The sequence below is a fragment of the Musca domestica genome, unplaced genomic scaffold (assembly GCF_030504385.1).
Source record: "Musca domestica strain aabys unplaced genomic scaffold, Musca_domestica.polishedcontigs.V.1.1 9, whole genome shotgun sequence".
Taxonomy (NCBI): domain Eukaryota; kingdom Metazoa; phylum Arthropoda; class Insecta; order Diptera; family Muscidae; genus Musca; species Musca domestica.
Window position 1 is genome coordinate 5,276,757 of NW_026712435.1, and position 24,063 is coordinate 5,300,819.

The following is a 24,063-nucleotide window of genomic DNA, read 5'->3' on the forward strand; positions in this document are numbered from 1 at the left end:
TGTTAGGTAACTCTGCTTTTTACTATGCCATGGTACGTGTCATGGCAGAAGAATACAGGTAGATGCATCAACGCTTGGGAGCATTGATATGTCAAAAATTTTTAAATGTTTTTTCAAATATAAGTAGATTTTTTTATGTTTTCTTATACTACGTCATTCGGAGGCTATTATAATTCGCGTTTTTCAACAATTTTTACAAATTTAAATAATTTTTCATTCGACATTTTCAATTCCAAAATTGGTTTGACAGTTCATTGTCCCAGCAGCTACCTATATTCTTCTACCATGGTACGTGTAAATTGACACATAAATGTATAGAATATCTAATGCATAAAAACGGATTTATAAAACCCTTGCTTAGTATTTTCAAGTGGCTGTATGTATTTATTTTTTGCACCAAAACACTGGATTAAGTATTATTGTTCAAATTATTTCATAAATATTACTCGTATGCGTTAAGCAACTCTGCTATATAAGTAATTTTACATATAACTTCCGCAAGAATTCGAACATGGATTTATATGAAGAGAAGGAAGAAATTATTAGCAGCGACGAATACAGCGAGGATGACGACGACGATGGCCTGATGAATGATGCTATTAGAGCACAGGGTTATAAAATTCCTGCACCCCATCATGATGACAAAAATGAAAGCCCAAAATGGCAAAATGACAAAAAACAGAAACAGCTTAGTTCGCTCATAAGGAGAAATAAAATATCAGTAATATATAAGAACAAATCTATTAAATGGTGGGTATCTATAAAATGGAATGTTTTCATAATTACAAGTTTAATTCTTAGGTTAAATAACAAAAAAAACCGGGAAAGATATAAATGCCACATTGCTAAAAATTGTATTGAAAACAAAAAAATTGATGCGGATGACATTGTATGCTTAGGAGGAGATGGTGAAATTTTTGGAAATCTTGCGAAAAATATTTCCATGGAAAATAAAATGCCAAAGCATACTCAGTTGGACACCAAAAATTTATCAGAAAAAAGCGCTGTCAATATAGATGTGTCCAATGAAGTTTCGGAAACAAAACATACTAATACTCAATCAAGCCAGGTAATTTCAATATATTTATACATCAATCACATATGCCATTAAAATGGCTCCGCGGAAATTATATATTTTCTGTATACGTAATTCTCGGATTTATATATTCATCATCAATAAATTTCATCTTACGCCGGGGACCCACCTGGTATTTCATTCGAAAGATTGGATAAAATAAACGGGTATTTCGCTGCCGAGATAAGATTTATCAATAGAAAAAATAACCTGAGAATTACAGGTTGGCTTACTCCCCTTTTGATAATCAGCCCATTATGTGTCACCATAGTCAATTAATTCCAAGTTTTCATTTTGAATGTTACTTAAGTTTAATTTTATGCCTTCGGTGTGCACCAAGTGCTTTACTATCCAATCTTCTTCTGACAGATTTTAAACTTTTTGTGACTGCAACAAAAATTATCAATGTTGAAAATGTTCAACCTTGAGATTTTGTACGTCCAACGTACTTGGGTAACTCTCGTTTAAATTGTGTGGTGAAAAACGTCGAATTTTAGGTAACGCTGTAATATGTATCCGGAATAAAGACAGACGTCACTTACAATGTTTCATTCAATAAGTTAGTCCATTATATTGAAGCTTCCGCTAAACTATATATGGTCATGTTTAACAAACAACAATTTTTCTAATTTCCATCTTCAAAAATTTTGGTTTTACAATATTCCAATATTCCAGAAATTCCATTTTTGCATCTATATGCTAAACAACCAAATTTTGCTTTGCAGTGTCTTAATTTTGAAACCCCGTTAACTGCGTTTCGCTTTCCTTCTTTTTGACAGTTGCATTGTATTAAGCATTTAGTCTCTATCATAACTCTTTCATGGCTTTTCGTATGTTTTCGGTTATGGATCGTAATTTGTCAATTAAATTTCATCTATGATTCGTTAGCATCTATACCCTTAGTTTATCTCTTGAAGTCGCGTAATTTTTGACCCTTCTCATCCTCACCCTCCTCCTGAATATGCGCATAACGGATTGCTTCTTGATTTTCCTGTTGTTGACAGACCTCTTTGCATGACTCTCATCACTGTTTGTAACAGAATCTGAAAGTTCCTCACAATCTGTAATGTACCTTGTTTCAAATTGTTTCTAATGTGAGACCACTGGTCGATCTCATGGCAACCTTTTTTTTGGAATCATCCAAGAAAAACAATCTCATTATTTTGGCGATTCATTCTGGGACATGTCAACAGCATACTACATCCAGAACCGAGTGTCAACTCGGAAACTTTGATAAATTAGCGTCTATAATCTACCCATTTCCACGAGTGCGACTTTTCCTTTTAGCATCAACATTTTTCTGTAGAGAGTAAAGTGTGGTAAGTTAAAGTTTAATACTTTTCGATTTTTCTATATATTCACCACATTTACCTTAAGGTTTCTGCCAAAAAGTGTATTGCAAAACTTGCCTTCCACTTCAGATTCACTTCAGCAATCGGATCACTCTAAAACTGAAGAAGTCGTCTATAAAAAGTAGTCATTTTTTCCAATCCCTCAAAGAGGTGGATGATCGCCGAGAATGGTATTCACTCTGCATTCTGCTCATAACACCCAATCAGGTATTACATTGACTGCATTTTCCTCAGGTAGATTATCAACGGGAGTCATAAGGAAGCACCCTGTTGCGGTTCTTGTTGTTGTTGTTCTGGCAGGATTGAATGTTTTTCCATTGAGTAACCCTTACATTGGCGGACCACACCGGAGTCGCACAGACCGGTTCATCGTGTTAAAAGAGGTCAACAAGGTCCCTTTATCAGATCCCCAAGTGCTGCTCAATGTCCTCAAACAGTGTGACGAGATTAACAATATCAAAAGCTTTTGACACATTTAGCGGAACCCTAACTGTTCTGTCGCCTGTTCTGGCTGAGTCCGCAGCTAATATCCGGAATCCGCGTTGATGGTCAACTAGAATTCGTAACCCCTGTCACTGTCGTGGGTAATTGTCTGTTAGAAATAACTCCCGCGTCTCCGGATATGTCACTTCGTTAAATAATCATCCTATTTGATCGGGATCGAGAGCGACTTAACCGTCAAGTTACTTGATCTGGTTCTGATGTTGCAATGCTTCAGATTTCTATCCACTTTTTACGATAATGCTCGCAAATTAACCTTGTTACCTCCAGCATTAGTTCCCCGACTCTTGGACTATTAGGGTTAGTGCGACGAAGCCTATCTAGCTCATTTGCTTCTGCTGAGAAATTTGGTCTTCTTTCAGTTATTCGACAAGCAGCTGCAGCTTTGATGATATCCCGGAAACACCTATCTGCTCTCTGCTATCAGATGGATTGGTCAGTTCCCTGAAGCGGCGATTGGTATATTCAATGAATTCTTACCAAATGGCTTTCTAATGATTAAGGAAAGTATCATGGAAAGAGTCATGCAGTCGGGCGGTCTGTTTATGGCGACAATAATAGTGAGGCGGTCTAAGCCCGAATAAACACTTCACAGGTTTTTGTAAAATTGTCACTCACTTATCTGCGCAGGACCTCTTAAAAGACAGGAGCTACTTTCAAGTGTTAATCTGTAGATAAGCGACCTTCAGGGAGTCTTTCACAAATGGAGGATCTACAAAAAGTATCCATACAGATGGAGGGCCTTCGAAAGGTATTCTTCTTTCGAGAGGCCTTTTAGATACAGGACTTCCAAGGGCCCTTTAAAAGGAAACCACCTCTGTATATATAGGAATATGCCCGGGGAAATCAGTTTGCTTGGCTAGCACCAAGTCCCTCTGGTCATTTCCTAGGACGGAATGCTATAATTCATGTAATTTCCTATCAGAAGTCAAATGAGGTTGCGCATATAATGCTGGACCCAACTATTTAATGGTAGCATCTTCATACAATCCGTGTATTGGATACTAGAGTTAGGCTCAGGGAGATAGGTCTGTACTGGACAGCGTTTTATAATAGGAACGCTCACCCTCCACCTCTGGTGCGATCCTTCCTCAATACGTTATATCCACACTGGTTGGGGGCGTGCAGAGAACTACCCTCCGTTGGATAATCAACTATATTTGTGGACGCCAGTCGTACGTGGAATTCCCAAACAAGAAGTCAAAAGCCCGTAGAGTGAAACTGGAAGTTCTCAAAGGTGGGGTGATGTCTCCGGAACTGTTTAACCTCTACCTTTCCGGAATTCCTCACCCTCCTGACGGCATAGAGATCGTAACGTATGCTGATGATTGTACGATTATGGCGTGGGGTCCAGTGGTAGATGACATATGTGAAAGGTTGTTGTCGTCGTCTCAAAATTAAGTCAAGGCGACAATAACGGTATGAGTGTTGTATTTTTTTTGTCGATACCCATGAATGATTGCTATTATCATTGTCAACAACAACAACAGTCGATGTGAAGTCGATTTTTGAATATATCTGTCGCCGTACAAAATTGTGATGACAAAACTTTTAATCGACCTTGATATTGAGCCCATTTTGTATTTGATATTTCACTATGAAAATAACAACAGCAAAACAATTAGAGTACCCATGTTTTTTTTATTTAATGATTTCGTCTCTGATTTCATTGCTTGTATCCATTTGAATCTCTCAGCACTTTAAACAGCTGGAGGTTCTGTTTGGTTAACGGAATTCATGTGACATCATTACAAACTCATCGCTGATGTAATTAATTATTATAACTGTTTCTTAACCGTTTTGTATTGTTATTACAGTAAACGTTTGACTTACCCCGCGTTGCGCAATAATTTTCTTCACTTCTACATTGTTAGATTCACCTCCATTACAACTGAGCAATTTTTTAACGGTGTGTTCTTGGCATCTGGAATGTGCAAGCATCTCACGTGGCCACCACGGAATGTTGAGTAATCATCTATGTACCGGATTGACTCGGAGGTACAAATCTTCGACTAGGGGCCGCCAACCCAGCAAATACATGTCCGTGTTCGTCCATTTTTCTGATGTGGGAGCAACATTACCACGAATGTTTACTCCTCATTCTCTTGGTCCGAGCCAGGATCGAGACCAACCCCGGACCATGGTTCTACTCCGTTTGTCGTAATCGCATCCACCACAGATCGGTGAGATGCAAAGGATGCATGGATTGGGTGCATTTAAAATCGGATACAGGACTACAATGCTTCCTGCTGCGTCAATGTAGACCCCAGTGAGTCTTCATCTTCGGCATCCTCATCGTCGTCGCAGTATGAGACTCCCCCGTAATCTCCTCAACAGCAATTTATGCAGCAGATGACGCCACACATTGCTATTCAATTTCCGGAAAATGCGTCACTTCTCCAGTTCAATTGTGATGGTCTCCGAGGTAAGATTAACAAAATCGTAAGCTTCATGAGTCGGAAGAACATCAAGGTCGCAGCGATCCAGGAAACGAAGCTGAGTACCACCTGCAGGCTTCATAGTTGTGATGGATACAACGTACTGAGGAAGGATCGCTCCAGGGATGGAGGATTTGCGTTCCTATTGCATTACTCTGTCCAGTACAGACCTATCTCGCATGAGCTTGACTTCAGTGACCCGTACATGGAATGTATGGGGGTAGCGGTCAAGTGTGAAACCACCGAGGTAGAGTTGCTCAACAACATATCAACATATCATTTCACTTCTGGTAGGCAATAATCGTCTGGTGCTAGGGGTTTTCTATGCCCATCATGAATTATGGCATTCCGTCCTAGGTAATGACCAGAGAGGCATGGCACTGGCTGAGCAAATTGATAGCTCTACATTTTGCACAGTGGCCGATATCACTCCTCCTCCATATTTCTTTCTAATATTCGGAGATATCACTCCTCCCCAGCATAAGAGAGTGTTTCCCAGTAGCTGATCATCAACATGGATTCCGAAAATTGCATAGCACAACAACAGCTTTAAATGCCATTTCCACACATGTCAGCCGAGGTTTCAACCAGAACAGGCCAATCCCACGGCAGCGGGTTCTACGACACCGGATTGACCCGAAACAACAACACTCCAGTTTCGGCCAGCGGCTGCCAACCCAGTGTATACATGTTCGTGTTTGTTTATTTTTCTGTATTGGGACCAGCACATCCCGGAATGCTTGCTCCGGATTCTTTTGGTACGTGCCGGTCTTGAGGAAAACCCCGGACCATGGTTCTGTACGGTTTGCCAAAACACCATCCACCATAGATCAGTCTCGGAGCGATGTAATGGATGCAGAGGATGGGCGCATTTCAGGAATTGTTCCGGTTTAACCCGGTTGCGAGACTATAGCGATAGGGACTATGATGCATCGTGCTGTACCAACGTAGTCCCCAGTGAGTCCTCGACCTCGTCGTCAACTTCCGAGTCGTCGTCGGAGTATAGAACTCCCCCTCAGTCTCCAGAACAACAACCTTTACCGCAGCACCTACCGCCACATGTTGCTGTTCCAATTCTTGCAATTCAATTGCAACGGACTCCGAGGTAAAATTGATGAGATAGTGGATTTTATAAGCAACGGTGCAGGAAACCAAGCTCAATGAAAATTGTAGCTTATAACGTTGCAATGGTTACAACGTATTGAGGAAAGATCGCACCAGAAGTGGAGGTGGATTAGCGTTCCTGTTCCACCATTCTGTTCAATACAGACCTATCTCGCTTGAGCTAGTCTCTAGTGACCCATACATGGAATGTATGGTGGTAGCAGTCAAGTGTGGAACTGCCGAGGTAGAGGTGCATAATGTGTATATCCCGCCGGTTAATAGCTGTGAACCGCGTTACTTGCCTAATATAAGTCCACTTTTGGAAGGCAATAATCATCATCAAAGCTACAGCCGCTCGCTATATACCTGCTGGTCGAATACCCGAAGTAAGACCAAATTTCCCAGCAGAGGCAGCGGGATTAGCGAATGAGCGTGATGAGCTCCGACGTACCAACCCTACTGATCCCAGAGTCAGTGAACTGACAGTGGAAGTCAACACGTTGGTACAGGAGCATAAGCGGAAAAAGTGGCTAGACCATCTGAAGTGCTGCAACTTTTTTTCGAACCCTGGGAAAAAGGATGATAGGACAGCAGTCACATTTAATGACGTAACTGTGACTGATCCGCCAATTTGTCGAGCACCCCGAGAGTGATAGGACGAGGCGAAGAGTACTACGTCGTATAAGAGGATGTTCCTCCACAGTTTACGATGGTTGCGAATGTCATCCGAAACGCTAAGTCATCTAAAGCGTTGGGCACGGACGGAATATCAATGGTAATGTTGAAGCAATTGGATACACCGGGAGTTGAGTATCTAACCAAAGTCCTTAACTTGTCGTTAGCCACCCACAAAGTTCTTGAAGCCTGGAAAATGCGCAGGGTGGTCCCGCTACTGAAGCCTGGCAAGGATGCCAGCTAAGCCGAATCATACAAGCCAATTTCGCTTTTGTCGCCAGTAGCAAAGACTATCGAGGCCTTACTCCTCCCCATTATCAGATTCAGTTGCTAATCATTAACACGGTTTCCGTCCACTACATAGCACTACAACAGCATTGCAAACCATATCCACACATATCAATCGAGGACTCAACCAGAACAGGCCGTGTCATAGAACAGTAGTGGTGGCTCTCGACCTATCAAAGAGGTCGTAGAGTGAAACAGGGAGTTACCCAAGGTGGGGTGATATCTCCGGAACTGTTTAACCTCTACCTTTCCGGAATTCCGCGCCCTCCAGACGGCATCGAGATCGTAACTTATGCGGATGACTGTACGATTATGGCGTCGGGTCCTGTAGTTTATGACATTTGGTCAGGGTGAATAACTATCTCGCGGAGCTTGCCGCCTTCTTCCATGCGAAGAATATGAAAATACCCGTCACTAAATCGACGGCCACACTATTTACCACATGGACTGCGGAGATGAGAACACAGCTGAATGTGCAGGTCGAGGGGCCCAAAATCCTTGGGGTCCCATTCGATAGCGTGTTCAAGTCTTCCGAAAGTCTTCTGCCAAAACAATTTGCGATAAAATGAAAAGTGGGAACGAACTAGGTCCTCAAGGCGCTAGCCGGCAGCACTTGGGTTGCAGATAAGGAAACGTTGTTGACCTCTTATAAAGCGATAGGTCGGTCTGTGGTTAGCTATGCGGCTCCAGTGTGGTCGGAGAATACGAGTGCAACGCAGTGGAAAAGTATTCAGACCTGCCAGAATGCCGCCTTGAGAACTGCAGCAGGGCGCCTCCTCATGACTCCTGTGGACCATTTACATGAGGAGACGAAGGTTCTTCCCTTACGTCAGCATAATCATATGCTTTCGTTGCAGTACCTGCTTGGGTGTTATCGTGGGAGTCACCCTAACCACCATATTGTGGATAGAACTCCTCCACCCAGGCGTGTCAGGAAGGACCTGCATGATCTAGAGAGAGAGGTCCAACGATATAAGAGAGAGTCCTAGATCATGAAGCCTATCAAGCGGGTCTGAATAACATTCATACTGATGCAGTCGCAGAGTTAGTTAATAATTACAGTACGAATGACATACTCGGAGTACACCCCCCCCCCCATCCATTGCAGCTGAAGAACGTCGGGTGCCTAGGCAAACCATGGTAGTTTTGGCCAACTACGTTCAGGATGGTGCAGCCGTCGCAATTCGTATTGGGCACGAATTGACGAAGATGTGCGGAACGCCTGCCCAGCGTGCGATACAGGCCCGCACAATACGCTGCACCTGTTTAATTGTCCAGCCAAACCTACCCAACTCCGTCCAGAGGATCTTTGGCTACAGCCCATAATGGTAGCAGAATTCCTAAACCTGGACATTGAGGATGAACCGGATTAGTTAGAAAACAAACAACGGAGCATGTTAAAACTGCTACAACAATAGAAAAGTTATGGTGGCACTTGATTTATCAAAAGCCTTTGATGCAGTCAATCATGCCACACTGTTCGAGGACATTGAGCGCACCCTCCCTCCGGCCAAGTTTGAAACGTGGGATAGTAAACTACATGTGTGGGCGCCAGCCGTACTTGGAATTCTCAAACAAGAAGTCAAAAGCCCGTAGAGTGAAACTGGAAGTTCTCAAAGGGTGGGTGATGTCTCCGGAACTGTTTAACCTCTACCTTTTCGGAGTTCCTCGCCCTTCTGAAGGCATAGAGATCGTAACGTATGCTGATGATTGTACGCTTGTGGCGTCCGGACCCATGACATTTGCGATCGGTTGTTAATCGGCTTACCTTGTTGAATTTACCGCCTTTTTCACTGCGAGTAATATGAAGATATCCGCCACTAAATCGACGGCCATCCTTGAATGTACAGGTCGATGTTGCTATAATTCTGACCACAAACTACCTCAAGGTATTAGGGGTCACATTCATTTGTACCATCAGATTTCTTGAAATTTCTTTCAAATAAACTGAGGTGCATAAGAAGTTTTATATGAATATATCTTCATCTCGTGTTAGCATCATCATCATGTAATATCTTGCATATTAACAGCAATTCTGGTAGTTCTTTTTCACCATTTATTACCAAACCATAGGCTTTTGAGATTGGATATATTTGTAGAAACGTTCTACTATCCATTCAAAAAAAAAAAAAAAATAGTTGCTTCAAATTGCTAATATTATAGGCAGATTCTTTATCCATTACTTTCATGAAAATGTAATTCGTGATAGTGTTTGTGATCAGACACCTTGATCTTCCGCTTCCAAATTCGCCAGTGTGACTCGCCACATAACGGCTTTTTGTTTTTTACAGAATTCCATGGTTAATTCTATTTTATATCCTTTTTATAGCGGAATGAATATTCTATTTCTTTTAACTCTTATTAACTTTATTTTGGCTTAAGGTCAATTGAAAACATCAGTGTTTTATTTTTATAATTTTGATTTTCATTTTCCGATATTTCGACTGTCTTCGACAGCCATCTTCAGGGAAAAAACTACAAAGTTACAAAACAATTAATAAATAGGATAACAATAGTAACGCACAATTTAATTTTTACTGAACTAATTGTTTGTTTACGCATTGAAGTATTACAATAATTACGTTTTTTTAAATTTTTGAGTTTGTTGTATTATTTTTTAAGCCAAAAAAATTGTAAATCATATAAAAGCGAAAGGAGTAGCGAAGCTCGCCGGGTTCAGCTATGTGGTATATTGTAGATATTAATTTGTTATACACACATTTCAACAATAAAGTCCAAAGACCAGCATCTCCAACAATCAAAGGTGCACACTCCAGTCCCACTGCACACCCATAACATACCTTTTATTACCAAAGCAGCGTTGATTTCAATCCATTGGCTTTTGAGCTTTGATATATTTGCAGAAACGTTCTGCTATTCATTCAATAGAAAATAGTTTCGTGCACAGTTTGAATAGATCCCTATGGCTGAGTAGAAGTGTTTTTTTTATCGCAGCTGATCTTTTTGTTTATTTGCTGTTTACTTGCCTTAACTACGTATATAAACAAACGTTGGATATAATATAGCTGAAATATAATTGCATTGAATGGATGTCTCGTGTTGAATTATAAAATTTTTGGAAAATTTTACAATTTTTGTGTGTTGCATAATCCTGCTGTGTTGCTATTGTTGCTGCCATTTGTGGTTCTTTCGGACATATTCTTTTTTGTTGCTGTTTGCTATGAACCTCAGTTATGCCAGCTGCCAAATGTAAAATTTGTAATTATAATGTTACGAAGACACAGCCTAGTGTTCTTTGTAAAGCTTGCAACTGCTGGATCCATACTGTTTGTGCAAACATTGATGAGAAGTACTTGAATGTTTTGAAATCGGTAAAATCGTTTGTTTACATTTGCCCTTCATGTGAGCCAAATTTATGCAACAACCCTACTTCTGATGGTGTCGTTGACAAAATTAATAGTCTGACTGCTAAATTAGATAACTTTATTGCTAGTTACCAGACGCAGCAAAATAGTCTTAAAGTTGTTTTGGATGACATAAAGAAGGAAGTGAGCTCATGCATTGCTGAAATGAGGACTGACATTAAGCAATGTAATGACAATGTGCAGCGGATTGAATCTTCTACTGCTACGAAGTTTGTTGCGCTTGAACGGGAAGACAATGTAATGCATAAACGGATTAATCGGTCTGACATCCGCATAGGAGGGTTGCCTGAAGGTTTGGATGATTTGAAGTTGCCTGGGATCATTCTATAACATACCTATAACCAGCCAGGACATCAATCATGTATGTTATATTAATCGTAAAAAACAGATTCTTGTTAAATTTAACAAAGTTGCGTTGCGTGATAGCATCATGAGAGAATATTTTAAAACTTGCAAAATCTGTGATCTACTTGGTGTCCAAGCTGTTGCTTTAAATAACAGAGGGTACCTTAATGATCATTTTTCGCCTGCTGCATCGCATTTAAACTTTGTTTGCGAAAAACTGCGTCGCCTTAAAGTAGTCAAGAAATTTAAGATATTGAATTCTGATCTTGTAAAGGCATGGCTGGTTTTTTCTGATGGTAGAGAGGATACTTACAACGTTAGTCAATGTGAGTCATTGCTTGCGGATGCGGAAAGCGGTGGGAATTAAATTTGCAAATCAATATTTTTTTTTTTCTAATTAAAATTTCTATTGATTTTTTTTCTGAATTGTTTTAATTTTTGATTAATTTAATTGCTTTCGATTCCATTCATTTTCTTATCCTGCTTTTGTGCTGGATTATTTGATTTATTTTTTTTTTAATTCATTTTATAGTATTTATTTTTCATTATGAATTTATTGAAATTATATTTTATTAGTGTAATTTTGTTGAATTCTTATAATTGTTTCCCCGCCACAACTACGTCTTATGTATTTTAGTACTAATTGTCTTTTAGTACTAATTTGGGGCCGGTGATCAGCAACAATGATTATATTAAATACGTTTTGGTTTCTTGCACCACTCTAGAGGTGGTGGTGTTGGTATATATATTTCTAGTGATATTACTCATAAAGTTGTTTTCAGATCATCTGTGATAGGTAAATGTGAATCGCTTTTTATTGATGTTATGTCTGGCGATGAAAATGCTCTGTTTTGTGTTGTGTATCATCCTCCTTCAGGTGATATTAATGTTTTTGAAGATATTCATAGTAATTTATTTTTAGAGTATTCAAAAATTGTTATGGTGGGTGACTTTAATACTAATAAGTTTGATCCGCATAAATCTATGTCTGTCCGTTCAGTCTGCTTCCGGTTAAACTTGACAGTTTTTCATAATTCCAAACCTACTCACTATGATGTTACACATCGTGCGTCTTCTCTGCTTGATCAGGCAATATATCCATCGATATCTGACCATTCACTCATTTTTGCATCGTTAAATATTGGTGTTAATACATTTTGTGATTTTGTTGAGTATCGAGATTACTTTTGTGTTGACTTGCCGGTTTTTTTTTTCTTATCTATCAGCCTTTAATATTGATATGCTGAATGTTGTGGATGTTGACGCTAAATGTTCTCAAATATCAAATCTTTTGTTGGGGTTGTGTGATTATGTTCCTTTGGTGCATAGAAAAATGCGATCTGATGATAATTGGATTAGTTCAAATCCATTACACGCGCTCGATCACTTCGTGATTTGGCTTTTAAGGCTAACCTTGATAATAAAAGCAATGATAATTGGAAAATTTTTTGTTGTTATCGTAATAGAGCGAAGTTAGTTATTCGTCGTGAGCGTAGAAAGTATTACTCTAAGAAATTTAATACGTTGGGTTCAACTGCTATTTGGCGTTTTTTTAGGGCTTCGGGTTGTATTGGTGATGATGATGTGTCTCTTGACATTGATGTTGATGATCTGAACAATTTTTTTCAATATAGGAACTCACATATGCCTAATATTGATTTGCAATTGTCTAACGCACGCAGTGATAGATTTTCTTTTAGTTGCGTTCGTATGGAAGAAATTATTAATGCACTAAACAGAATAAAGTCTAAATCAGTCGGAGTTGATGGAATACCTGCGGATTTTTTGAAAATAATCTTTCCATATGTGAGTGATATTATTTTAGATTTGGTCAATTCTGTTTTGATGTCGTCTGTGTTTCCTTGTTTGTGGAAGCAAGCTCGTGTCGTTCCAATTCCAAAGGTGAATGTTGTTCATGGCCCTGATGATCTCAGGCCTATATCAATTCTCCCTGTGATGGCTAAAGTGTATGAGCATGTTATGAAGCACCAAATGCTTGCTCATATTGCAGGCAAGTTATATAATGGTCAATTTGCTTTCCGTAGGAATCATAATACCACCAGTTTGCTTCTTTACTTAACTGAGTTAGTGAGATCTAACACGAACCTTAAAAAGAATACTGTAATTGTTTCTCTAATTGATTCTCTTTCTCATCAAATATTACTCAGTAAACTGATGTATGAGTTCGATTTTTCTGAGACAGCTTGTTATCTTATTTTATCATATTTGTCTGGTAGATCCCAATTCGTTTATAACAATGGCAGATCCTCAAGTGTGGCATTGCTTTCGTGTGGTGTTCCGCAGGGCTCCGTAATAGGTCCTTTGTTTTTCATTTTATATGTCAATAACCTCTCTGAATGTTGTAATGTTGTTGTTGTAGCAGTTTTACACGTTCTGTTGTTTTTTTCGACTAATCTGGTTCTTCCTCAATGTCCAGGTTTAGGAATTCTGCTACCTTTATGGGCTGTAGCCATAGATCCTCTGGACGGAGTTGGGTAGGTTTGGCAGGACAATTAAACAAGTGCAGCGTGTTGTGCGGGCCTGTATCGCACGCTGGGCAGGCGTTCCGCACATCCTCATCAATTCGTGCCCAATACGAATTGAGACGGCTGTACCATCCTGAACATAGTTGGGCCAAAACTATCCTGGTTTGCCTAGGCAGCCGACGTTCTTCAGCTGCAATGGATGGGGGGTGGACTCCGAGTATGGCATTCATACTGTAATTATTAACTACCTGTGACTGCATCAGTATGAATGCTATTCAGACCCGCTTGATAGGCTTCATGATCTAGAGGCTCTCTCTTATATCGCTGGACCTCTCTCTCTAGATCGTGCAGGTCCTTCCTGACACGCCTGGGTGGGGGAGTTCTATCCACCATATGGTGGTTAGGGTGACTCCCGCGATAACACCCAAGCAGGTACTGCAACGAAAGCATATGATTATGCTGACGTAAGGGAAGAACCTTCGTCTCCTCATGTAAGTGGTCCACAGGCGTCATGAGGAGGCACCCTGTTGCAGTTCTCAGGGCGGCATTCTGGCAGGTCTGAATACATTTCCACTGCGTTGCACTTGTATTCGCCGACCACACTGGAGCCGCATAGCTAACCACAGACCGACCTATCGCTTTATAAGAGGTCAACAAGGTTTCCTTATCCGCACCCCAAGTGCTGCCGGCTAGCGCCTTGAGGACCTTGTTCCAACTTTTCATTTTATCGCAAATAGCTGTGGCTTGCGCGGAAGACTTGAACACGCTATCGAATGTGACCCCAAGGATTTTGGGGTAGTTGGTGGTCGGAATTATATGCCCCTCGACCTGCACATTCAGCTGTGTTCTCATCTCCGCAGTCCATGTGGTAAATAGTGTTGCCGTCGATTTAGTGGCGGATATTTTCATATTCCTCGAGTGGAAGAAGGCCGCAAGCTCCGCGAGATAGTTAATCACCCTGACACATATGTCATCAACTACAGGACCCGACGCCATAATCGTACAATCATCCGCATAAGTTACGATCTCGATGCCGTCTGGAGGGCGCGGAATTCCGGAAAGGTAGAGGTTAAACAGTTCCGGAGATATCACCCCACCTTGGGGAACTCCCTGTTTCACTCTGCGAGGCTTGGACTTCTTATTCCGGAATTCCACGTACGACTGGCGTCCACACATATAGTTAGTAGTAGTGTTCTCAACGTCCTCGAACAGCGTGGCACGGTTGACGGTATCAAAGGCCTTTGATAGGTCGAGAGCCACCACTACTGTTCTGTGGCACGGCCTGTTCTGGTTGAGTCCTCGACTGATATGTGTGGATATGGCGTGCAATGCTGTTGTAGTGCTATGTAGTGGACGGAAACCGTGTTGATGGTTAGCAACTGAATAGCTTCCTCTGATACTGGGGAGGAGTAAGGCCTCGAGAGTCTTTGCTACTGGCGACAAAATCGAGCGGCTGCAGCTTTGATGATGTCCCGGAAAATCCTTTCAGCTACCCGAACATCAGAAGATTGGGCAGTTCTCTGAAGCGAAGGTTGGTGAACTCTCTGAACTCGGGCCAGTGGGCTTTCCCATGGTTAAGGAAAGTGCGGCGTTCAGAGGTTATGAAATCGGGCGATCTGCTGATGGAGACGATTATCGGGAGATGGTCTCAGCCAAGAGAAATGACGGGTTGCCAAGTCACGTCATTTATCAGACCGGGTGACACGATGGTTAAATCTGGCGAACTGTGACACTCTCCTCTTATTCGGGTGGGGGCATCCTCGTTTACCGTGCAAAATGTGGAGCAGTCAATCTGCTCTGCCAACGCTGATCCCCTCTGGTCATTACCTAGGACGGAATGCCACAACTCATGGTGGGCATTGAAATCCCCTAGTACCAGGCGGTTATTGCCTTCCAAAAGTGGGCTTATATTAGGCAAGTAACGCAGTTCACAGCTATTAACCGGCGGGATATACACATTAAGCACCTCTACCTCGGCAGTACCACACTTGACTGCTACCCCCATACACTCCATGTACGGGTCACTAGAGACTAGCTCAAGCGAGATAGGTCTGTATTGAACAGAATGGTGTATCAGGAACGCTAATCCCCCTCCTCCACTTCTGGTGCGATCTTTCCTCAATACGTTGTAACCATTGTAACGTTGTAAGCTACAATTTTCATTGAGCTTTGTTTCCTGCACCGCTGCGATCTTAATATTCCTCCGATTCATAAAATCCACTATCTCATCAATTTTACCTCGGAGTCCGTTGCAATTGAACTGCAAGAACGATGCATTGTCCGGAATTGGAACAGCAACATGTGGCGTTAAGTGCTGCGGTAAAGGTTGCTGTTCTGGAGACTGCGGGGGAGTTCCATACTCCGACGACGACAGTTACGTCGTTAACTGTGACTGCTGTCCTATCATCCTTTTTTCCGGGGTTCGAGAGTGACTTTACCGTTACCCACAGTTTACTCAAATCGGTTCCAATGTTGCAACACTTCAGATGGTCTAGCCACTTTTTCCGCTTATGCTCCTGTACCAACCGGTTGACTTCCACTGTCAGTTCACTGACTCTGGGATCAGTAGGGTTGGTACGTCGGAGCTCATCACGCTCATTCGCTAATCCCGCTGCCTCTGCTGGGAAATTTGGTCTTACTTCGGGTATTCGACCAGCAGGTATATAGCGAGCGGCTGCAGCTTTGATGATGTCCCGGAAAATCCTTTCAGCTACCCGAACATCAGAAGATTGGGCAGTTCTCTGAAGCGAAGGTTGGTGAACTCTCTGAACTCGGGCCAGTGGGCTTTCCCATGGTTAAGGAAAGTGCGGCGTTCAGAGGTTATGAAATCGGGCGATCTGCTGATGGAGACGATTATCGGGAGATGGTCTCAGCCAAGAGAAATGACGGGTTGCCAAGTCACGTCATTTATCAGACCGGGTGACACGATGGTTAAATCTGGCGAACTGTGACACTCTCCTCTTATTCGGGTGGGGGCATCCTCGTTTACCGTGCAAAATGTGGAGCAGTCAATCTGCTCTGCCAACGCTGATCCCCTCTGGTCATTACCTAGGACGGAATGCCACAACTCATGGTGGGCATTGAAATCCCCTAGTACCAGGCGGTTATTGCCTTCCAAAAGTGGGCTTATATTAGGCAAGTAACGCAGTTCACAGCTATTAACCGGCGGGATATACACATTAAGCACCTCTACCTCGGCAGTACCACACTTGACTGCTACCCCCATACACTCCATGTACGGGTCACTAGAGACTAGCTCAAGCGAGATAGGTCTGTATTGAACAGAATGGTGTATCAGGAACGCTAATCCCCCTCCTCCACTTCTGGTGCGATCTTTCCTCAATACGTTGTAACCATTGTAACGTTGTAAGCTACAATTTTCATTGAGCTTTGTTTCCTGCACCGCTGCGATCTTAATATTCCTCCGATTCATAAAATCCACTATCTCATCAATTTTACCTCGGAGTCCGTTGCAATTGAACTGCAAGAACGATGCATTGTCCGGAATTGGAACAGCAACATGTGGCGTTAAGTGCTGCGGTAAAGGTTGCTGTTCTGGAGACTGCGGGGGAGTTCCATACTCCGACGACGACTCGGAAGTTGACGACGAGGTCGTGGACTCACTGGGGACTACGTTGGTACAGCACGAAGCAACATAGTCCCTATCGCTGTAGTCTCGCAACCGGGTTAAACCGGAACAATTTCTAAAATGCACCCATCCTCTGCATCCATTACATCGCACCGAGACTGATCTATGGTGGATGGTATTTTGGCAAACCGTACAGAACCATGGTCCGGGGTTTTCCTCAAGCCCGGCACGGACCAAAAAAATCCGGAGCAAGCATTCCGGGATGTGCTGCTCCCAAAACAGAAAAATAAACAAACACGAACATGTATACACTGGGTTGGGAGCCGCTGGCCGAAACTGGAGTGTTGTTGTTTCGGGTCAATCCGGTGTCGTAGAACCCGCTGCCGTGGGATTGTGAATGTTGTAATGGTGTAAATTGCATTCCTCTCTTATATGCGGATGATGTGTTTCTCGTTTTTACCAATTCTAATATTAATCCTATAGCTTTTGAAAGTGAAATTAATAATTGTCTTGTTCATGTTGGAGAGTGGTGTTTTGAACATTCTCTAGTATTGAATCCAATCAGAGGTGGTGTTCCTAGGTTTCTGCCTAACATGTTCAGTTTTTCCAGGTCAACGAGGAGTACTCAGATATTAATACCCAGAATAAATAACCTAACATTTGAAAAGTCTTTTATTGTACGTATTGCACGTTTGTGGAATTATCTACTTATTGAGCTTAGAATTTTTTCCCATTCTAATAATGCCTTTCGTTTGAAAGTGTTGAATCATGTCCTGTATCCTGGTATTTATCCCAATTAGTTTTATTTTCGTTGTTTTGAGCTTTTATTTTCTTCATTTTCCTCTTAATAATAATTTTTAAATTATTTTTATCGTCGCCTTTTTTTTAGTTTTGGCTGGGGAGCCTTATATAACTTGTTTTTTAATGATGTAATAGTTAATTATAAGTTATTTTGAATTTTTCTACTTGGTATTGAGTACTTTATTAATACAATTAATTGGCCTTGGAGGCTTTAGTATTAAGTATGAATTAAATAAAGAAAGAAAGAATAATTGATTTTTGGAAGTTACTTAAGATTGCTAATGCAGAGCTTGCCAAATATCATAGGCAGACTCTTTATCCATTACTTTCATGAAAATTTCATCTGTGACAGTATTTGCGATCAGACTCCTTGGTCATCTGCTTCCAAATTGGCCAGTCTGACTCACCACATAACGGCTTTATGTTTTCACAGAATTCCATGGTAAATTCATTTGATAAATCAACGTAGTTTCAACAAGTATTAAGATAAAAACAATTCTCCTAAATTAATTTAACAGGAAAATTACACAATTTCCCGACGAAAACGCATAACCAAAGTGGGGTTGGCGGTAGAGAAACTGCATAGAAAATGCTGAATTGCACAAAAACTATGATAGATGCGTTATTAAGCGGAGCTGAAATGAAAGGTCTCGATGAGTACATATATATGCCTTATATTCCAAATGATTTCATATAATAAACTGCGAGGCGTTTTACAGTGGTCGAAAATACTTTTAGTGCAGATATCAATATGAATCTTTGGTTATGGTACCTTGATGGGATAAAAATAAAAAATGGGACAAAATGGATATGGTCGATGCATGTTTTGGTATGGTCCCCTTACAACGTAGCTCCCTAATAAGGGTTGTTTGCCCAATTCTTGTCACATTTCTACACCGAATTGTAATGTAATTTGACATTTCAGGTAGAGTCCCCCTGAAAAGGTACCTCCAAAAATAGAAGCATTTTTTATACAAATCAAGTCCAAATTTGATTATTTTTTGTAAACAAAATAAAATAACAATTTAATGTAAAGTTAAATCAAAGTTAAATTTTGCACAAATAATTTGTTTGACTTAAGGCCCTATTGAAATTGGAGATAATCGGTCAAAATTTAGGTATACCTCCCATATATATTCATCCAATTTGCCTTATATAGTGCATCAAACTTGTAATATCAGCCCAAATAGTATGGAATATACGTACGACCAGATTGGATCTGAAAATAAGTATGCCAAATTTGATCGAAATCCGTTCAGATATAGATATAGCTCCCCTATATATTGTTCATCCGATTTGTTATTTTTGTCCTCCGCAGCCGTAATATGCACTCTGTAACAACGATATTTGGGGAAATATATCAAATATAATTTAGTTCCTCTGGACTTTTAATTATTACTATAATCATAGTTGGTATGATTTAATTCTCACAAATTGACTCCCCAGAAGTTATTTTAAAAACAAGTAAGCAAAGGCTACAGTCGAGCGGGGCCGACCGTTGAATACCCTACAACACTATAATAAACCATATATAGGCGAGATACTCGAAAGAACTCCACAAGATATTGTGACAAATAATAAAAGAAAACCATCATGTTTCGTTCTCTAATTTTCGGATAATAGCAACTTAAACGAATTTGCTCATTTCCAATTTATTGGTAGATGTCGCTGGAATGGACATTTTCGTATTTAGTCTACAAAAGTTGGCAAACTATTTCACACATTGAATATTTTTGGATGGCCATCCGAAACTGCTTGGCTTTTGCAATGTGTGGTAACCCCCATTCAAATGTGCGTGAGGATTGGGCGATAATTACGACCTGCTGACAATTTGCAGTTTTTTTGGTCCATTTCAACCCCTAAATATATAGCGATCATCTCCAAAAAGAGTAGGCATCTATTCTGACCCTCATCTTATCCCCAATGCAAAATTTCGTAAGGATCGGGCTATAAATGCGATCTGTATATGATATCCTGATATCCTAACTACTTAGTTTTGTAAGCTGTAGAAATATTACCAAATGTTTAATTCAAAATGAAAATATGCCAAAAATATGACAAAATTGAAAAATATGAGAAAATTTTACAAAACCAATATTTTCATCTTCAGAGAAATATTTTTATGCGATTTTTTTAGACGTTTTTTCTTTCCTGCCTTTCCGGCCATTCTGAATTAATGAGAACTGTCGAAATCAGTTCAGCCGTTCTCGACATATAAGAGATCTTTCAAGCATATCTTCTTTTTACCCGCTAAATATTATCCGATGACCACCCAAATTGGTAGGCTTCTTCCCCGCCCTAAACTCTAGCTACATGCGTCGATTGGTCTATAATTGCGACCTGTATAGCTACTGCAAAATCCGACATTTTTTCAGTATTTGGTCCATTTCAACAACTAAACATTTGGCGATCATCTCCAAAAGAAATAGGCATCTATTCTGACCCTAACCCCACCTTCGTGCAAAATTTCGTAAGGATCGGGCCATAATTGCGACCTGTAGAGTGATTACAAATTAACATGGTCAGACGGACGGACGGACATACATAGCTAGATCGACTCAGCTCGGCGAGCTAGGAAGATCCATATATACTTTCCTATATGGGAAACCAATATTTCGAGGTGTTACATAAATTCTGGCCCAATCAAACTTATAATACCCCCAACACATAGTGTTGTAGGGTATAATAACTTCTATGACTAAAAACATTTTTTTACCCAAGTGACGAGATCGTAAGCTCAATTTAATTCTTTGGTTCATCTTCTATTGAGCTTACGATCTCGTCACTTGGGTAAAAAAATGTTTTTTGTCATAGAAGTTATTTTTAAAATAACTTCTGGGTAGAATGTCCCAGACAAAAGACAAGGGAACTGATGAGGATTGGTGGCTCTTTCCGAAACCTAGGTATTCCCTGCCTTACCCCCTGGTAAACATTACCATCGTTCTCCACTAATAAACAAAAGTTGTTTTTATAAAAACAACAATAAAGGGATAAAGCCTGACCATTTTGCAACAACAAAATCTGATTTTCATTTTTTGAATATTGATCAATGGCTGCGACCACTGTGCGTTGGTTACGCAGCTCATATTTGGTGTGGGTGATGGCTTATAGGGAATGTTCTTTGGAAAGATGTATTTTTTCGAATTTATTGCGATTAAGCATAAGCGAATTGAACATCAAAAACCCACTATGTTCGACTCAAGTTCTACTTGCAAATCGTTTTCACAACAAAGCTTATTTTTGCATAATAGCTATATTGCTTCCAATTCATATACCTGTTATAGTGCTGCTGTAGAAAGACGTTAATGGATCTGAGCGTTGAGATGGCTAGCTCACTGTACACCGAGGACCGCAGTTCAAATCCCACAGCCAAGCTCTGCTGAATTTAAAATTTTAGAGTTTTGCCTTGTTAAAGCGTGGCGAGCTTAATAATCTAAGATTTGCAGTGAAAGGAAAGTCAGATAGACACCATCACACACCACTATGCTACGCGTTTCGGCGTTGGTTAAGCGGCTCATCAGCAGTTTTGTTTGGTGTGTTTAAATGTAAATCGCAAATTTGGATATTTTCTTGATATGTGATGCATTAAATTTGACCTGGAATTACCTAAAATCTTTAAAACAAAATCAAACAGTATATACTTTTTTAATGTAATATTAAGGTCTAAAGATCTCTTCTTCATAACTATATTTTTTCAGACTGAATTCGTTGAAAAAAGAGCAAGATCCAGCAGTCCTAATGAGAATGAATATGTAGGAGAATATCGAACACACGAAAAGCGATATAAAACAGATGACTCGCAATTTTATAAACATATCAATGAAACTTTTCCTACATATAACGAAATAGCAAAACGCCATATTGAACATCTAGTTAATAACAATATTACATCTATTGATAATAAGATGAAAAGCATTTCCCAGGAAATTAAAACACTAAATGAAATTCTTTACACGAAAGAGACGGAGTGGAATCGAATATTACATTTGAAAATTGTCAAAGAGGAGTTGTATTCCCGTCTGTCAAGAAAGAAACACTCCATTGATATGAAAGAGACTTTGTCAAAATCTCGACGTCAAAATTCAGTATTAGAATTAAAGGAACTGGAATCATATTTATCAGACAAGGATCCAACACCCAATTCGAGGAATACCTCCATACAACAAATAATAGAAAATAGAGCAAATATGAAGTCAGAAGATTTGAAACGCGAAAGAAGCAGCACTAGCAGACTTCACAGGTAATAATGTTTAAGAAAAGTTGATATAATGTATTTATAGACATTGTTTTAATTTTTTTAGTTTATTAGTATCGCGTAACATGTTACCAGACGCAAATACTACGGAAGCAAGGGCTTACGGCAACGGCAATGTACACGAAATGGCAAATTTTGAAACATATGAACACTTGCCGAGTGGAAATGCTATATATAGGGAACGCGGTGAATTAAAAGATGTTAAAAGTATAATAAATGATTTTAAACAAAAGAAATCAGAAATAATTTCCCAGGTATGTAACCAAAATTAGACTAAGTAAAACAATGATTGTTCCTTTATTTCTCAGGATAAGAAAAAACAACAACATCTACAGATCATTGAAGCAAGTAAGTCGGATAATTATCATTCGAGAGAATTCTTGGAAGACGCGGCATTATTTACATCAATAGGAAAAGTAAGAAAATAGATAAAATCTCCCAAACTTTCTTTATTTCATACATTGAAAAATTATTAATTACATGAAGTGGTGCGACTAGCTACTGCTTATTTGAGGTTTCTGACGACATTATCAACTTGTCAAATATTCAGTACAGGGAGGGTGGTTAAATTCGAATGAGTTGTGTGAGTTAGAATATTCATTCAAAATATCGAAAAGATCATTCGATATTCTATCTGATCAGGTTGCAAAATATCAATACTAATGTTTTTTTTATTAATTTTCCGATAGGAACTCGACAATGGTTAATGCGATTGGGAATAGTCCAATTAATATTAGACCAAGGGCAGATAGTATTTCAGTCAAATTATCTGTTATTTCATTCTGTAATGTCATTCTGTATGTCAAATTTGTCAAGCCCAAATAATCAGTAGTTTGAAAACTAAACAATTTAAGTTACATTCATTTATTCGCCTACTTCTTCCAGCACAATCACTACAATTCATATTTTGATGACAGTTCTCACTTTAAGGAACATGACAAAGGAAATAATGTGAGTTTGCCCAAAAATAATCAATACCCATATTGCCAAGAATGTAAAATCCATGAGTCTCGTTTCGTATGTGCAGGCTGTGGCAACCAGTGGTATTGCAGTAAAAAATGCCAGGTATAAAAAATGGAATAGCGACAAAATCACAATGTCATTTTATTTATTTTACAGATATCTGCGTGGGATAAACATTCTGAAATATGTACAGACTAAATCAAATAACATCTTGATTCTGTTTTTTAATAAAATGCCAGGAAATAAATATTAATTTTTTAAACAAACATCATTATTACTTTTCGGGCATTTCTTAGTAATAATAAGTATAATTTTTTTTTCTAGTTTAACCTTACTCTTATAATTGTCTAAAAATGCAGCTCTGGCGTGTGAATGTTTACCACAACTGCTTCCACAGTGCTTATTTGTATGGCCTTGTAAAATGCAATCCCTCGGTCGTGGGTTAAATCTACTACATCGAGTTCAATCCCACGGCAGCGGGTTCTACGGATTAACTCGAAACAACAACATCCCAGTCTCGGTCCCAGTTTCGGTCTGTTTGTGTTTGTTTATTTTTCTGCATTGGAAGCAGCATATTCCGGAATGCTTGATCCGGATTTTATTGGTTCGTGCCGGGATTGAGGAAAACCCCGGACTTTGGTTGGAAAGCTCACTGGCCAGAGTTCAGAGAATTCACCAACCGCCGCTTCAGAGAACTGCCCAACCCTTCTGACGTTCGGGTAGCAGAATGGATTTTCCGAAACATCATCAAAGCTGAAGCCGCTTGCTATATACGTGCTGCTCGAATAACCGAGATAAGACCGAA

General features: G+C 40.0%; 1 protein-coding gene across 5 annotated transcripts; it reads left to right on the forward strand.

The window, feature by feature from the left end:
- The first annotated feature begins 340 nt into the window (after positions 1-340).
- On the forward strand, positions 341-23,524 carry LOC101901223 (uncharacterized). Of its 5 annotated transcripts, XR_009344185.1 has the most exons (8): positions 341-750; positions 802-1,069; positions 21,739-22,280; positions 22,342-22,549; positions 22,604-22,711; positions 22,782-22,878; positions 22,985-22,998; positions 23,133-23,240. XR_009344185.1 is itself a non-coding variant. In XM_011297657.3 (7 exons), the coding sequence occupies exons 1-7, from the start codon at positions 512-514 to the stop codon at positions 23,454-23,456; spliced, it is 1,542 nt and encodes a 513-aa protein (XP_011295959.1). In that variant the 5' UTR covers positions 341-511; the 3' UTR covers positions 23,457-23,524. The 5 variants fall into 5 exon arrangements, 4 of the variants coding, with proteins under 4 accessions (XP_011295959.1, XP_019895256.1, XP_058987521.1 ...); XM_011297657.3 differs by lacking the exons at positions 22,782-22,878; positions 22,985-22,998 and adding an exon at positions 23,415-23,524 and having other exon boundaries at positions 23,226-23,360; XM_011297656.3 differs by lacking the exons at positions 22,782-22,878; positions 22,985-22,998 and adding an exon at positions 23,415-23,524 and having other exon boundaries at positions 343-750; positions 23,181-23,360.
- The last annotated feature ends 539 nt before the right edge of the window (positions 23,525-24,063 follow it).

Bases quoted from the DNA above. Each gene is read 5' to 3' on its own strand.
- LOC101901223 (XM_011297656.3), top strand. From the start codon at position 512: ATGGATTTATATGAAGAGAAGGAAGAAATTATTAGCAGCGACGAATAC. The intron at 1,070-21,738 runs GTAATTTCAATA...ATATTTTTTCAG, and splicing joins CTAATACTCAATCAAGCCAG to ACTGAATTCGTTGAAAAAAG. The intron at 22,281-22,341 runs GTAATAATGTTT...TAATTTTTTTAG, and splicing joins AGCACTAGCAGACTTCACAG to TTTATTAGTATCGCGTAACA.